The sequence below is a fragment of the Chinchilla lanigera genome, unplaced genomic scaffold (assembly GCF_000276665.1).
Source record: "Chinchilla lanigera isolate Chin_1 unplaced genomic scaffold, ChiLan1.0 scaffold00024, whole genome shotgun sequence".
Lineage (NCBI taxonomy): Eukaryota > Metazoa > Chordata > Mammalia > Rodentia > Chinchillidae > Chinchilla > Chinchilla lanigera.
The window spans coordinates 13,379,271-13,393,495 of record NW_004955425.1 but is presented as its reverse complement, the minus strand read 5'-3'; the positions used below and the strand labels follow the sequence as shown (position 1 = coordinate 13,393,495).

Genomic DNA, 14,225 nt, shown 5'->3' with positions numbered 1-14,225 from the left:
TTTTCCATCCCCCACGTCACTAGGATGGCGATGATATTACTTTGTGTAGGCAGCAAAATCACACTCAGGATGACAAATAATGTACGTGATTTAGTTTTGTTGATTTCAAGAAGAGCATGGCTAAGACTCCTGCTGCATCCATTCCCATGAAACAGGATGGGAGAAAAGACCTTGAATGAATAGGCTGTTCCTCAGGATGGCTGGGTCTGTGGCCCTCTTGGCCTGTACTTTTTCATGGCTTTAATATTGATCAATTTCCTTTAATACTGATCAAAAAACAAGTAGGCAGAATTTTTCATGTTTTATTTCTAGTTATCTGAGTTTCAGCTTTGTCTGATTTTTAAGTCTTTTTATGGTGCAAGAGGTTTTATATTATATTCATTTATATTACATTATATTCACAATATATATTGCGTTTACAATATATCCACAAGGAGCTGCCAGTTTTGTTTTTGTTTTTTTAAAGTGGATTTTAAATGCTGCAACCACCAGCAGCTAAAGTATAAACCAATACCACCCCCCTTTATTTTTGGTACTGGGAATTAAACCTCTGGCCTTTCACTGAGCTGGCCCTTCCTTTTTCTATTATATTATTATTTTTATAATTATTATTATTGAGACAGAGTCTCACTAAGTCAGTAAGTTGCCCAAGGTTGGCTCGAAATCATGATCCTCCTGCCTCAGCCTCCCAGATTGTTGGATTATAGGCATATGCTACCATACCCAGCATAAATGAGAATTCTGTTAGTAGAATGCCAAAAAGCTCTCAATACAACATAGTTTGTTATGATTAGAAAATGCAACATCCTTGCACTTTTTCAGGCTTAAGAAATTGCTGTTTCATTTGAAGTATACGTGTGTGTGTGTGTGTGTGTGTGTGTGTGTGTGTGTGTACACATGCTCCTGCTAATGTGACTGTTACATTGAATATGCTAGCACAGATTCAAAAAAAGGGCAGGAGGGCTCAGAGCCTTCTTTGCTGATATCTTTGCCCTAAAACATGGGAGAAAAACAGGTGGGGAAAAAGAAAAAAGAAAAAGAAAAACAGGTGGAACTGGGGCAGAAGGCTGCTCTATCTCCTTGAGTAGAAGGGAAGCCTCCTTGTTTCTGTTTGAAAAGGTGAGTCTTCTTTATCGGAGAGCGCGTGCCCTCCTGGTGATGAAACTTTGCTGTCATTACACACTTCTCAACTATGTCAGCTTTGTAGTTGTGAATGTTGCCATACTTTGCATTTTATTTTCAAAACAATTGACTCAGTCCAGTCAGTAATAACCTTACATTAGTTACATTTTCACCTCTATCCTTTTTCTCTATCTGTACAATAAATGTGAACCAGGAAAGAAAGATGAAACCTTTTATTTTAATCTCCAATAATGAGTCATCTTAGAACACCTAGAGCGAATCTTTCGGCTAAGGGTTTTGGGGGCTTTTGTTTTTAGGGCATTGGTAAGTTACTTGGAAACAGCTGAAAAACGGCAGGTTTTTACAAAAAGCAGATTCCAGAGCAGAAGGACTTTTTTTTCCTTATAACAGAAGCATCTTTCTATCTCTCCCTGTCCTAAAGAGATGAGCAAAAAGGTGTTAGTGCATTAGCAGGTATTAGTGCTTTAGCAGGTGTCATGCTGTTGAAATCCAGTCAAGGCAGACTTAGGCTTCCGGTGTTCTGAGGAGGTGGGTCATCCGGTTTGTCCTGACACCAGCTGTCCGGGACGAGCGCCTGAGTCCAGTCTGGGTGTTGGGTGCGCTTGGAAGGAAGCAAAGTGCAGAACAATTTTATGGAAGGACGTAGCTATGTTTTCCTCTTACAAAGGTTACATGTACCTTCAGTTTGTCAGTAGGGATAAATGAAAATTAAACAAGGTGCTGAAGGGCTGTTGGACAGAGGTCTGGAGGAGGACAGGAGTTGAGTGAGGAGACTGCAGCCCTGTGGCTGTTTTTATGCTGAGGACTTTCGCAGTTCTCCTGAAAACAGCTGCGATGTGCACTTGGCACTCTTTCAGAGCAAGGGCCAGAGAGCTCTGGGGCGGTATGGCCAGTGTTGGGGACCATGACTCAGTCACTCTCCCACTTGCAAATGGAATAGTGAAGAATTGCACCCTCGGGGTCAGAGCGGACCAGTTTGGTATGAACTGTGGGAATCAGACACAGAACTTTGATTCTAGATTAAGGTAGACCCAGACTTAAGTGCCTGGCAGAAGATAACAGAATTTTTTGGAACAAGATGCTGTCATCCTGGGCCACAAGTTTGCTCTATAAATAAATTTTCAGATTCAGTATCCAGTCCACAGGCAAAGACAGCCAGGCACGTGAAGCCGTGAGATGGCTATGGGTGTGAAGAGAATACCAGAATTATCAGGCCTAGACTGCAAAGCACATGCAGATGGGTGCAAAGGAGTAAGAGCCAAGCTTGTAACGTTTGGTAGGAAATCAGAAAAATACCACTTTTCTTGCAGACCTTCAAAAGGTAAGTGAAGAATTTAGGGTTAGCAGTATGGTAATATTTTCAAATATAGGTGATACGGACAGATACTTAGAAAAAAGACAACTTCTGTCAGCTGAATGTTGAAATAGAAAATACAGAAAAATCACAGGCTTCAATAGAAAATGAATTCCAGGTTTACATGTCTTCCTTGAGAATTGTACCAAACATTCAAGGATAAAATATTTCCAATCTGGATATAGTCTATGAAGATGGTGACTGCAGGATTCTGGGTGTGTTTGGAAGAAATAGTCCGTTGGATCTGTGGATAGATTAGAAGTGGGTGTGTGGAAAAGAGAGGGTCAAGGAAGCCTTCGCGGTTTGGGCTTTAATGAGTGGGAACGCAGAGTTCCTACCATTGCAAGTAGGAAAGACAGCAAGCCGGATAGACTGTAGTGGGAAGGTCGGAAGTTCATTTCAGATGTCTGGGCTTCAAATGGAGAAAACAGATCGGCAGTCAGACAGAGCCTTCGGCTGTTGGTGGAGAAGTCTGGGCTAGCAAGATAAATTTGGGAGTGTTGTCACTCGAATTTATCACCATGGGAATTAATGCTCCCATGGGGCGGGCGGGGGGTTGCCCAAAGAGGAGGACCAAAGACATACCATAGAAATCATGTAAGAAGGAAGGAAGGACAAGACACAGAGTGGGAGAAGGTATTTACAGGATCAATTACTGTCATAGTACTATAGATCAGTAAGAAACACAGATAACCCAAAGGAAAAACAGCAAGATATTTGAAGAGACTCTCCCCCTAAGTGGATGGCCAGATAGCCAGTAAACAAATGAAAAGATACACAGCCTCATCAGTCACTGGGAAAGGTGAATTAAACTACAACAGGGTACTAATGGATTCTCATACACTGCTTGTAGAGAGTGGAAGTTACCGCGGCAGTTTTGAAAGCAATTGGGCATTACTAAACTAAGATGAAAATACTCACTCTTTATGAGTCAACATTTCTACTGTTGGGTATATATCATATGGTGTACCTGTGTCCACCACATGTGTAGGTGTCTCTTGTGTTATGTACCATAATAATCAGAAACTAGACATGGCCCTGTACCTACTGTCAGTAAAGCGTGGTATACTCATTCAGTCAAGTGCTATAAGACATTAAAGATATAAGCCACAGTTTGACTTACCACAAGTTCATTTACCAGAAAAAGCCAGATAAAAAGGATACAAAACTAAGTAAAAATTAGCGTTTAGAATTAAATATGTAAGCACAGAAATTTTTAGGAAAAAGGAAGGAAGTCACGAACATAGGATCAGGTATTGCTTGTCTTTTGGGGTTTGGAGGGGCTGATCAGGAAGACGTGTGGGGCTTTGAGAAGCTGGTGGTGAATTTCTTGCTTTGGGGGTGATTACTTGAAAGGACTATAATAATACCCTCGCCCTGTGTAATTTAACTTCCATGTGGTTATTGATTCCATCTGCTTCTTAATTGTGTCCTTTGTACTTAACTATTTTGTTCATTCTGAGGCTTAAGGTAGGGCACAGTTCACACACTGAACCAGTGAGTATTTGCGTGACTAACGTGTTTCCTGGGTGCTCTGGTGTAGAGCTGAATGGGTCCTGTCACTAGCTTTCATAGAGCTTGCATCCTGCAGGGGCAAGTGAGGCTGGGTACCCTTGTGTTCGGGGGTGGCAGTGTACATCAGTGAAAAGGGCACACACCTCATTTGAACCTAGATGCACCCTTCCCTGTCAGACAGACTTGGGCAGGTCGCCCAAAGTGTACTAGTAGTACTTGCTGTAGGCTAATGGGAATCAAGCACAGTGATGGGTAGTGCTTGGTGTTAATTAAATGCCATGAAGTGTTAGCTGCTTTTAGAAATATCAGATGAAAAAAGATGGAAAGTGCTAGGAAACAGGTATTAAAATGCACATGAACAACAGTACACTGGTCACAACTTAAGGAGGGGGGGTGCACATTATGCCGAAGATACGTGGGAAGGCAGTGCGTCCAGTCATTCGAGGGGAGGGAGTCGGGCCCTTTGGCAGAGGCATAGTGCGAACAGGGGTGTGTGGTGGGAGAGGGCAACATTCTATTAGCAGTGGGCCTGTGTGCCTGGCCGGGGCTGTCACACCTAACAGAACCCTGACCGGCCAGTGTGGCCAGCATGGTGAGCTGTATGCGTGTGTGTGTATGTGTGTATGCATGTGTTTTGGCCAGCACTGTGAGCTCTGTGTGTGTGTGTGTGTGTGTGTGTGTATGCATGTGTTTTTAGTAAAAGCCTGTGGTGAAATATGAGCTTTGAAGCATGATCGCAGCCAGTCCCCAAGCAGGATGCATTCTTAGTTTGCTTGGTGCGTGGACCTTGAACGTATTTGCTCGCAGACCTTGGATTGTCACCTGCACTCTGGCAGTAGCATGAGGGAAGCACGGGAGCTTGCATAGGGACTGGCTTGCAGAAAGACTGAAGTGTTCCTCTAGTGAGTTTGGTCTCAATCTGGAGGTCGTAGGGAGTCAAGGAAGAGCATTGATTTGGACCCGAAGTACCTGCTGGGATGATCCCTGGTGGATCTGGGGGACCCAAAGGGAGACATTGAAATAGCCTTCTGACGAGGAATAAAAGGCCTGAACTAGGCCGGATCACGAGCACAGAGAGAGGAGGATGTGTTGGACAGCCATGGTGGAGGCTGCCTCTGTGTGATGTGCTAGCTGAGGAGATGTGAGGTACTGAGCGGGAATAACGGCTAGTACCGGCACGGAGGCAGTAGTGATTTACCGACGGAGGCAGGAGTCTGAGTTGCTGCTGAGAAGAGTAGAAAAGCTGGTTCTGAAGGACACTTGATGTTTGAAGGATATTTTAGGACATTTCTTAAAGTTTGTTTATCTCCTGATAATTATTTCTGACACTTCAGTGCTGGTAGTCCTCGGTCATTGTCTGTAACAGTAGGCAGCAGGCAGAGGCAAGTGTTTGTGTTGACTAGTTAAACAGAGGTGGGAGCACCTCGAGTTTATGCTCACCTTGCTTTGAGAAAGCTAGTTCCTGAGGGCGGCCACCAGAAGGCCCGCCACTGTTGGCAAGGACTGGGTTGATGCGAGCGCAGATCACCAGGCCTGCACTTCCTTCAGCCTAGAACTTGGCTGGCGTCTGCTGCCATGTTGGACGGGAGGGTTGCTCAGCACCTGACCTGCCTGTGCACCTGCGGGGTCTGTTGGTGGCTCACAAAGGTGAGTGCTTGCAATGCCTCGTACCTCCTCTAGAGACTTTTGCTGAGAATAATGAGCCATTCAGTGCACATCTTATACAAGAAGCCTGGTTCATTGATAAAATTCCAAAAAGCAAATTATAAGGACAACAGTTACTGATAATCAAATGATCTTTAAGGCTAGCATGCTTGAGATCAAATTAATGCTACATTTGTATTTTTTAAGGGCCTGGATGTTTGCTTTGGGGTTCCACATATAAGGTGTGATTAAAAAATACGGTAACGTTTCAAAAATTTTAAAAAATATGTTGTAGTGAAAGACACATTGCCAGTAATCCTCTTTAAGCTACTCCCCCTCGTTCTTGCCTTTCCTGAAACAGTTCTGGGAATCTTCTTTCATGAGTGTCTTTAGCTGTACTGTTTAGCTGCCTTGAAGTTCTTAATCAATTCAGAATGTTTACCTTCTGTGGGCATTCTGACTTTGGGCAAAGAGCTAGATGGAGCCTGGTGCCATTCCCAGTCAGGTGGACGAAGACCCACCAGGATGTTTTTATGACTCTTCCTGCCATGGCGTGCCACGCAGCGGCAGTATTCACCCCCTAAGTTGTAATGGCAGCTTAACACTTCACAAGAGAGGACTTCCAAAATGACTGCAGAGAGTGGCAAAGTGCAGTGGGTAAGTGTGTTCAAAGCAACTGCAGAGTATTTTGAGGGGCATTAATAGCTGTGGGTCTTTACCATCATAATTAATTTGAAAATGTAAACACTCGCCCTGTATTTTGGTTACACCTTGTATCGTCAATGGATAGAAACAAGAAAACGCTCAAGTTTTGGCACTTACAGTTTTAAAATTGTACGGGCTTACACTTGTATTTTCATTTGCTGTTTCTTCAGTTATATTAATATTTTTATACTGAATACCAAAGAACAAACACTGATTCCTATTCCTTTAATTCCATTGAAAATGTGACCTACTAACAGAACACCTATTATAATAATTCCAACTTCAGGGGAGTATTTTTTGTGCAACTCAGGGTTATAAAATTATTTTACAATCTTTTAGATGGACTTTATAAAAAATTATAGAAAATTCTCATTTTGAATGAAAATATTTTACCCAACAGTTTAGCTCTAGAGATACAAGGGGAGTATATTTAAATTTTATAATTTTATTACAGCAAAAGACATATTGCCATGAATCTTCTTCAGAATATTCCCTCTTATCCTAACATCCTTGGCACTTTGGGAAGCAGTGTGGGTATGAGCTGTGATTTAAAAAATATGAATGCTGCTGCCAAGTGCCACGTGTAGAAGGTCAGGCTGGGAAAAGCGTTACAGTGTGTCTTTATCCTCCTCTGAATAAGGCACCGTGGGACCTCCGGCTCTCCCCCAAAGTCAAAATGACCACGAAAGGTGTAAATGTGTCCAATTGATTCCGGTCCTTGGGGCAGCCGCGGCAGCACAGCCGAGGACACTCACAGGAGTTTTACTTCACACATACCAGACTTTGACTCTTTAGCTCTTTGTTCTAGTGCTTTAGCTCCATCCTTATCGGAAGATTTAAAATTGCTCATATATTAAGGCCTCCCATCAGAAATTGAAAATTATGCGATGATTTTTTTTATCCATGTGAAGATGGGTGGCAGCGATGAAACTGGAGCTTATTTCTGACAGCCAGTCATGGGGTCAGCCTGCACCTGCTTCCTGCAGGGGCCTTACGTGTGGGATCGTGAGCTGTCGCTTCACATCAGGAAAGTGGATTCACGTGTCATTTTGAGCCCTGTTAGGACCAAGTTGCTTGAATTTATATAGGGCAGGTTGAATATCCAGTTTTTGAAATAATTGGAACCAGAAGTATTTTAAATTTCTGGGTTTTTTTTGTATGTTGGACTATTTGTATGTACCAGTAAGTTTTTAAAAAAATTTATCAGTAAAAGATACATTGCCATTATCTCCCTTAAGATACTCCCCCTTACTTTGAACAGACCTGTTCCATCATTCATGCAACTTTCTGAAGTACCTCTGGAAGTCCTCCTTTGTGAGTGTCTTACCGGAGGTGTTGTAGCTGCCTTGATGTCCTGAACCAATTCAAAACATTTACCTTTCACGGTCATTTTGACTTAGGGGAAGAGCCAGAAGTCACACAGTGCCATATCCAGTGAATAAGGTGGATGAGGATGTAATGTTTTCTGAGCTCACCTTTCTACTGGACCCACTTGACAGCAGCATTCACTGTATTTTTTACTACACCAAGTAACTGCATTCATGACAGGACTTCCAGAACTGCTTCAAAGTGTGACAAGAACACACATTAGTGTGTTTGAAGCAAGCAGGACTCCTTTGAGGGGAGTGCATGGCATTGTATCTTTTACTGTAGTAGGTTTTCTTTTATTGTTTTGGTACTGGGAATTGAACTCATGACCTTGCGCTTGCTGGGCAGGCACTGTGCCGCTGAGCTATATCCCCAGCCCTGTAGTAGGTTTTTAAACTTTATACACTCACTGTACATTCTGCTCATACATTGCACCTTATGAGTTATCTTGGAGATGGAATCCAAGTCAAAACATGAAAATCATATTTCATATGTGGAAGGGAACCGTGGCATGGTGGGAAGCGGGAGGGAGGGAAGAAGGGGATGTAAAAGGATTAAGATGTGTTATGTGCATGTCCACTCCCCATGAGGAATGTAATTATCATGTACTCCACATGCGTGCTAGTGAGAATTAAGAAAGGTTTCATATACAGAATCCCTTACACACATAGCCAAAAAGGTAATTTTATACAATATTTTGAGTGCACCTGCATTTTTACTATGACCTATCAGATGAGGTCGAGTGTGACACTTGCTACTTTTGGCATTAAGACAGTGCTCAGATAGTTTCAGATTTTGGAGCTTTTTGGATTAGGGACACTGACCCTGTATTTGTTTAAACTGGATGATTTCTAAATTTTTCTCAGGCAGATTGTATGAGGCGAACTGTTACTAGTTCCTCAAAGGGCCTGCCCAAGTCAGCTTCCTCCCTGCTTCACCAGAACCTTCATCTCGTAGTTTTGGGGCCTCACGGTATTTCGAGTTCTCCTTTTTATCTGTGCTCTCTTGGTTCCCAGGAAGCACGTACTGCATCTCTTGTTTTCTTTGTTTGGGACTCCACGCCGTGCTTCTGAGGTGCACGTTACCTGCAGGCCGTGGAGCATGTTGCTTCAGCTCTCTCTCGGATTGATGGAAACCGCAGCTTCAGCAGACAGAGTTGGGGCTCAGGATGTTTTGCTGTTTTCCAAATGGGTTCGTGTAAGCCAGGGACCTTGCTCGAGTCCTGGTAACAACTTTACATCTAGCTTTCCTTAGGACCCAGCTTTTGAGAAGGAAAAAGCCTCCTAAGATTGAGAGCTTTATAGCCTTTGTTACTACTTGAATCTGCAGTCTTAAAGGAAACACCTAGTCAGACAGCAGGGGTAGACCATCTGTGGAAATACGACTGTTTTCCTAAAAGCTAGTGAGAGCCTTTCCGTTCTCAGATTGGTATTCTATGACATATGCCACTTAGCAGATCGGGGTGTTTTCAGTGAGATTGCATTCTTTATTTTAGTTTACCTGGGTTAGAGGCATAATCCTTAAAGGAAAAAAAAGGGGGTTCTCACAAGTGGCAGCAATAGAAAACATATTGGAGGAAAACATAATTACTGTATCGAAACACCTTTCTGTAAGTGGTTTGAGGCCTTCAGGTCCAAGTTCATCATGTCTTTAAAACTACTTGATATCATGTAAACTTTAGTGTTCATAAGCTATTTTAGCACATGGATCATGTCTTCACTATAGATTTTATCGACCATAAGGGCAGGATCTGCAGACAGAAGACAAACAGCAAGTGTTTAATAGAAGTGCTTGATGAAGGTGGACATATATTTGGTCTTTTCCCTTTTATGACTATTGTTTGTTCCAGCAGGGGCTGACATGTGGGAACTTCTCCTGTTCTATGTCCAGGCTTCTTAGTTGTTTTAATTACTGCTTACTCTTGTAGAACCTGTGCTGAATAAAAATATACCCATCACTGTAAGCACATCCTCACAGCTGGTTTTTGTTGGTTCCCTCCACCCTTGCATCCTTACAAGGTTGACCAGCCTTTTTTTTTTTTTCTCCTTTTTTCTTTTTTTGAGTTGTACACCAGAAGCTGTAGGAGAGAGAACAGTATCTGTTCAGTCCACATTTCCACTGTTGGAAAAACTACCAGATTGAAAACTTGTCTCCTCCTCCACTTCCCTTCACCTATTCGAGCATGTGTTTTCAGGAGAGCAGAAACTGTGTCACCCGTGGAGAGGGTTGGCTAGGCGTGGGTGTTTCGAGGTTGATCAGTGCCCCTGCCCTGGTTCGCTGGACCCTGCAAAGGGTACACTAGGACTCGCATCTACCTGGGCCAGTTGGCACAGCTTATTTTGCCCCATGTTTTATCATCAGACTTTCCAAATGGCCAGGGTGTCCCGGCCACCGATGGGCGGCACAGTCTGCAGGCAGCCTGTGGGAGTTTGCCCAATGAGAGAGTGGGCAGGCTCTGGCTTGGGCTTCAGAGTGAGTCTGGACCTAAACTCTGCTGCTTTCCCTGCCCCCTTGCCTTGCTGTGGAGACCTGTTTTGTTGCATTTAAGTCGGAGCTGGTCACACCTATCTTAATGCATGTGAGCAGTCTGGTGTCTGGTATCTGCCTAAAGAAATGGCTTTTAAGATAAAATTAAACTGTGTGTGCTTTAGAGTTCTTAAGTAGCGTTTAGTTCATCTGTCCTTGGTTCTGTGACATCAGGCCAACCCTGGTGATGGATCACCAAACCCCCCTGGTTGAGAATGTTAGAAACAATGCATGGCGATTAATGAGGGCCCCAGGTTGTCCTGTGTCCCCTGGATTTCTTTCGTTGCCTTTTTGTTTTGAAGTGTGAAATAAATTTTTAAAATTTGCTTGTTAACTGCATCATAGCCTTGTGTTATAATTGCAAAAATAAGAGTTTTTTTTCCCCTGTGGTTTTTAGGAAAGGTGTAGGTGTGATGTGCGATTTCATTATGCCAAGAAAATTAATGGTACTGATTTTTGCCAAAGCATGCCTACTGGTACACTGAGAAATAATTCTGAATAATTTACTAAGTATATTTTGTGATTGTGACTCTCATCTCTCTCCATAGACCTGACGCAAATCTGAGTAAGCTGCAGTTCATTTAAGAAAAACTGGCAGTGTGCAGTATCTAGTTTTAAAATGTGTATGCTTGTGGCATAAAACTTAAAAGATACCAAAGGGTATATGTTGAAAACAGCTTTCTTTTCCTCCTCATTCCCTGGCTTACCAATCCCTTCCTACAGAAGCAACTACACCTGTCTTTTGAAATTACAGTCTATGTTTAATTATGGTTTGTGGTGGTAAGGCACCAGGCAGGAGCACCCTGGCCAGTGCGTACCTACGTGTGTGAGCAGACGTGGGCAGTCACGTTGGTGACGAGACCTCTTCCTGTAGTTGGCTTTTGGAACCAGGGATTGTGTGGCCTTTGAGTTTCTGGATTTCCAAGTCTGTGTTCTTTTCATTTTCCAGCTGCAGCATGAGAAAGCTGAACTGGAGCAGCATCTGGAACAGGAGCAGGAATTTCAGGTCAACAAACTGATGAAGAAAATAAAAAAGCTGGAGAATGACACCATTTCTAAGCAGCTTACGTTAGAGCAGGTAAGCATTCCTAGCTCCCTGACTTTGCTTTAGCCACGATCACCTGGCTCCTTCCGGCTTTCAGAGGCCCTGAAGAGAATGAGTACAGAGCATTTTTCAGCTCCTCCTTCCCAGTGGAGGCTTCGCTTCTAAAGTAAGTATTTGCAGGTTTACATCGACCCTGCTCAGACATGCGCCTGCCCGCCCTCGGCTCTCCGGCTGGCCACAGTTAAGTTTCAGGAGATATGTGGTGGTGCTCTGATTTATAGCAGGAAATGTCAGGTTCCTTTTTTGCAAGGCAGAGGGGGAAGAATGTTTTTAACCACAGGATCGTTTTTGTGAAAGTTCCCGAGAGTGTTGCTCTGGAGTTAAAATGTTTCTTTCAAGAGTTCTGCAGAACAGTGAACAATTTTCTGCTCTGAATTATTACCAACTTTATATGAATGCTGTTTTCTCCCAGCTGAATTTGTTGATGCTGATACGAGGTAATAGACTTAGTAACTCATGCTGGGTCAGGTGCCAATGACTAGTGTGATCTTGAATTCATTACATTCTCTGAGCCCAAGTTCTCTTTTTGAAAAACAGCAAGACGAACGACAGTCATGGATGGCCAACTAGGAGGCACAAGGTGGAAAGTAATAGTGCACAGTCCTTTTGCCAGTTGCCCTTGGCAGACACTGATGTTGATCACAGAACTCCCCCTCAGAGTCCGGACTGGTCCTTGGATTTCTTCCATCACACAGGACTGAGGGCAGCCACTGTCACTTCATTCACATTGGTGTAAGAGACCAAAGTCCCTGGCACCCCCGGTCTCATGCCTTCTGATGCCCTTTCCCACTCAGGTCTCTTGAAATTGTATGTCCTCTAAGATAAATTATAAGAGGCTGTCTTTAGTGTAGGGCAATTTGGGTTACCAGTGGCTTAACTAAGATGACTCTGGTTTGAGCGTTACAGATTCTGAGTGCCATTGCAATGATTTGGCTAAGCTTCCAGGTGGAGCGTTCTGCTGTGTATCCGAGCCTGTGCAACTGGTTCAGCGGTCACTCTCGGGATGACTTTAGTTTTCACATTTTACCTGAGAGAGAAACTGTGATAGGACTGAGTGAGGGGAAGTTGGGGTTTATTTTAAATTAAACTGACTTTTATCTTTGTTGTGATTGTTATTCTTGTATCTACCTATATCAAAATGATATGTATGTGTGTGCGTGTGTGTGTGTGTGTATATATATATATATATATATATATATATATATATATCCCAGATTAATCCCTTTTTACCATTTAACTTTCAAATTTAGATGCAGTGTCTAAAGCTAGATGACTTCCTGCACCCCCAGTTTAAAAATATTTTTTAGTAACATTTACCTGTTTGATTCCCAGGGTAAGCTGTAGCTCCTCTTCTGTTAAAGCTTTGAGGATTCAAGTATTTATTATTAGTAATTATTATTGGTACTTGTTAGTGAAGAGCTAATCAGGCGGCCGCATGAAATGCCCACAGTAGTTGGTATTGTGAGACCTTGGCTTGGCCACAGTCTTCACGATGAGGGTTGTGAACCCTTTAAATAGTTTCTCTGTTGTTTGTTTCCAAGCAGTTCAGGAGACAGGAGACTGGGGCTGTGACCCCCGCAAGGCTTTTGCTTTGACCACAAGGTGAAGATAGAGAGCTAACGTCAGAGGGAGGTGGACCCACTGCTTCCCCCTCTTAAGACCCTTTGGAGACTGAGAAATGAAGCTGGAGGCATGCATTTTTTCCAAGTTAATGAGTTGGTGAACTTTTAAGCTTATTTCAGACGTTGGCAAAACAGAGGATTTCCAGAATAAAAAAAATTTCCAGATTTCCAGAGGAGTAGGTACGTTGCAAAGCCTTTTATAAGAAGTAAACCTCCGATGCAGTGTATCAAGTCCTTATTTTAATTAAAATGGAGAAAGTGATGTCATCAACACCCCTCCCTGCGCACTCCCCTCGCACTTTGGGTATGTCCAAGGTGATTCATTGTTGGAAATTTTATTGTGTATTTTGTTGAACTGCATATCATTTCAGCTAGTGTTTAGGAGGAATGTGTGTGATTTATATTTTCCAGTAGAAGTAAATCTTTCCTGAGTTTCCAGGGATATGATCTGACCAGCTCTGTGGTCATCTTTAGGGATTATCATGTGCATTACATATGTTATAGTCTGTTATATTACTTGGTATGTGTTATATAATATGCTTTGCACTAGAGCAAAGACATAGTACTCTATAAATTGCAATGACATACAACCTTTGCTTTTGGCGGGGAGGTACAGCACTGGGGCTCAAATCCAGGGGCATTCTGCCCCTGAACTACACCCCCAGCCCATTTTAGTTTATTTTGAGGTAGGGGCTCAGTGAGTTGCCCAGACTGAAGTCAACCTTGCATCCTCCTGCCTCAGCCTCCTGAGTAACTGGGATTACAGGTATGAGCCACCATTTCTAACACAAACCTACTTTTTCAACTGTGAGCTCTCTGAGGGCAGTTACTCCATGTCCCATGCCACTACACGTGCTCCACAGCTTTATCGGGACAGGTGAAGCATGGCTTGAGGCATGAGGCTAGGGAGCAGTTATTTGTCTTTCATAGGGTTGCACAGGAGTGTTCAGGACCAAGGCACTGACAGGAGGCCGATGTGAACCTACTGGTATTTCCCCTGCCTCACACTTCGATGAGTTCTGTCTCTTCCTCCCTGTCCCCTCTTCTCTCTCCCCTCTCCTCGGCCTTGCTCTTTCCCTTCTTCCCCTCCCCCTCCCCCTCTGTCCCTCCCCCTTCTCTCCCTACCCACTTCCTCCCCCTCAACCTTCCCAGTAGTTCTGGTGAGATATAATTCACCCATTTAAAATGTAAATTCAATTTTACTATTCAGAGGTGTTCAGCTATCACTATAGTTCATTTTAGA

The 14,225-nt window shown here is 43.2% G+C and overlaps 1 protein-coding gene across 1 annotated transcript in view; it reads left to right on the top strand.

The window, feature by feature from the left end:
* Ccdc6 (coiled-coil domain containing 6) overlaps positions 1-14,225 on the top strand; it is a 99,877-nt gene that overhangs the window by 51,307 nt on the left and 34,345 nt on the right. The window contains exon 9 of the mRNA XM_013514770.1: positions 11,205-11,333. Within this exon, the coding sequence (XP_013370224.1) occupies positions 11,205-11,333 (129 nt within the window). The remainder of the gene's footprint in view (positions 1-11,204; positions 11,334-14,225) is intronic.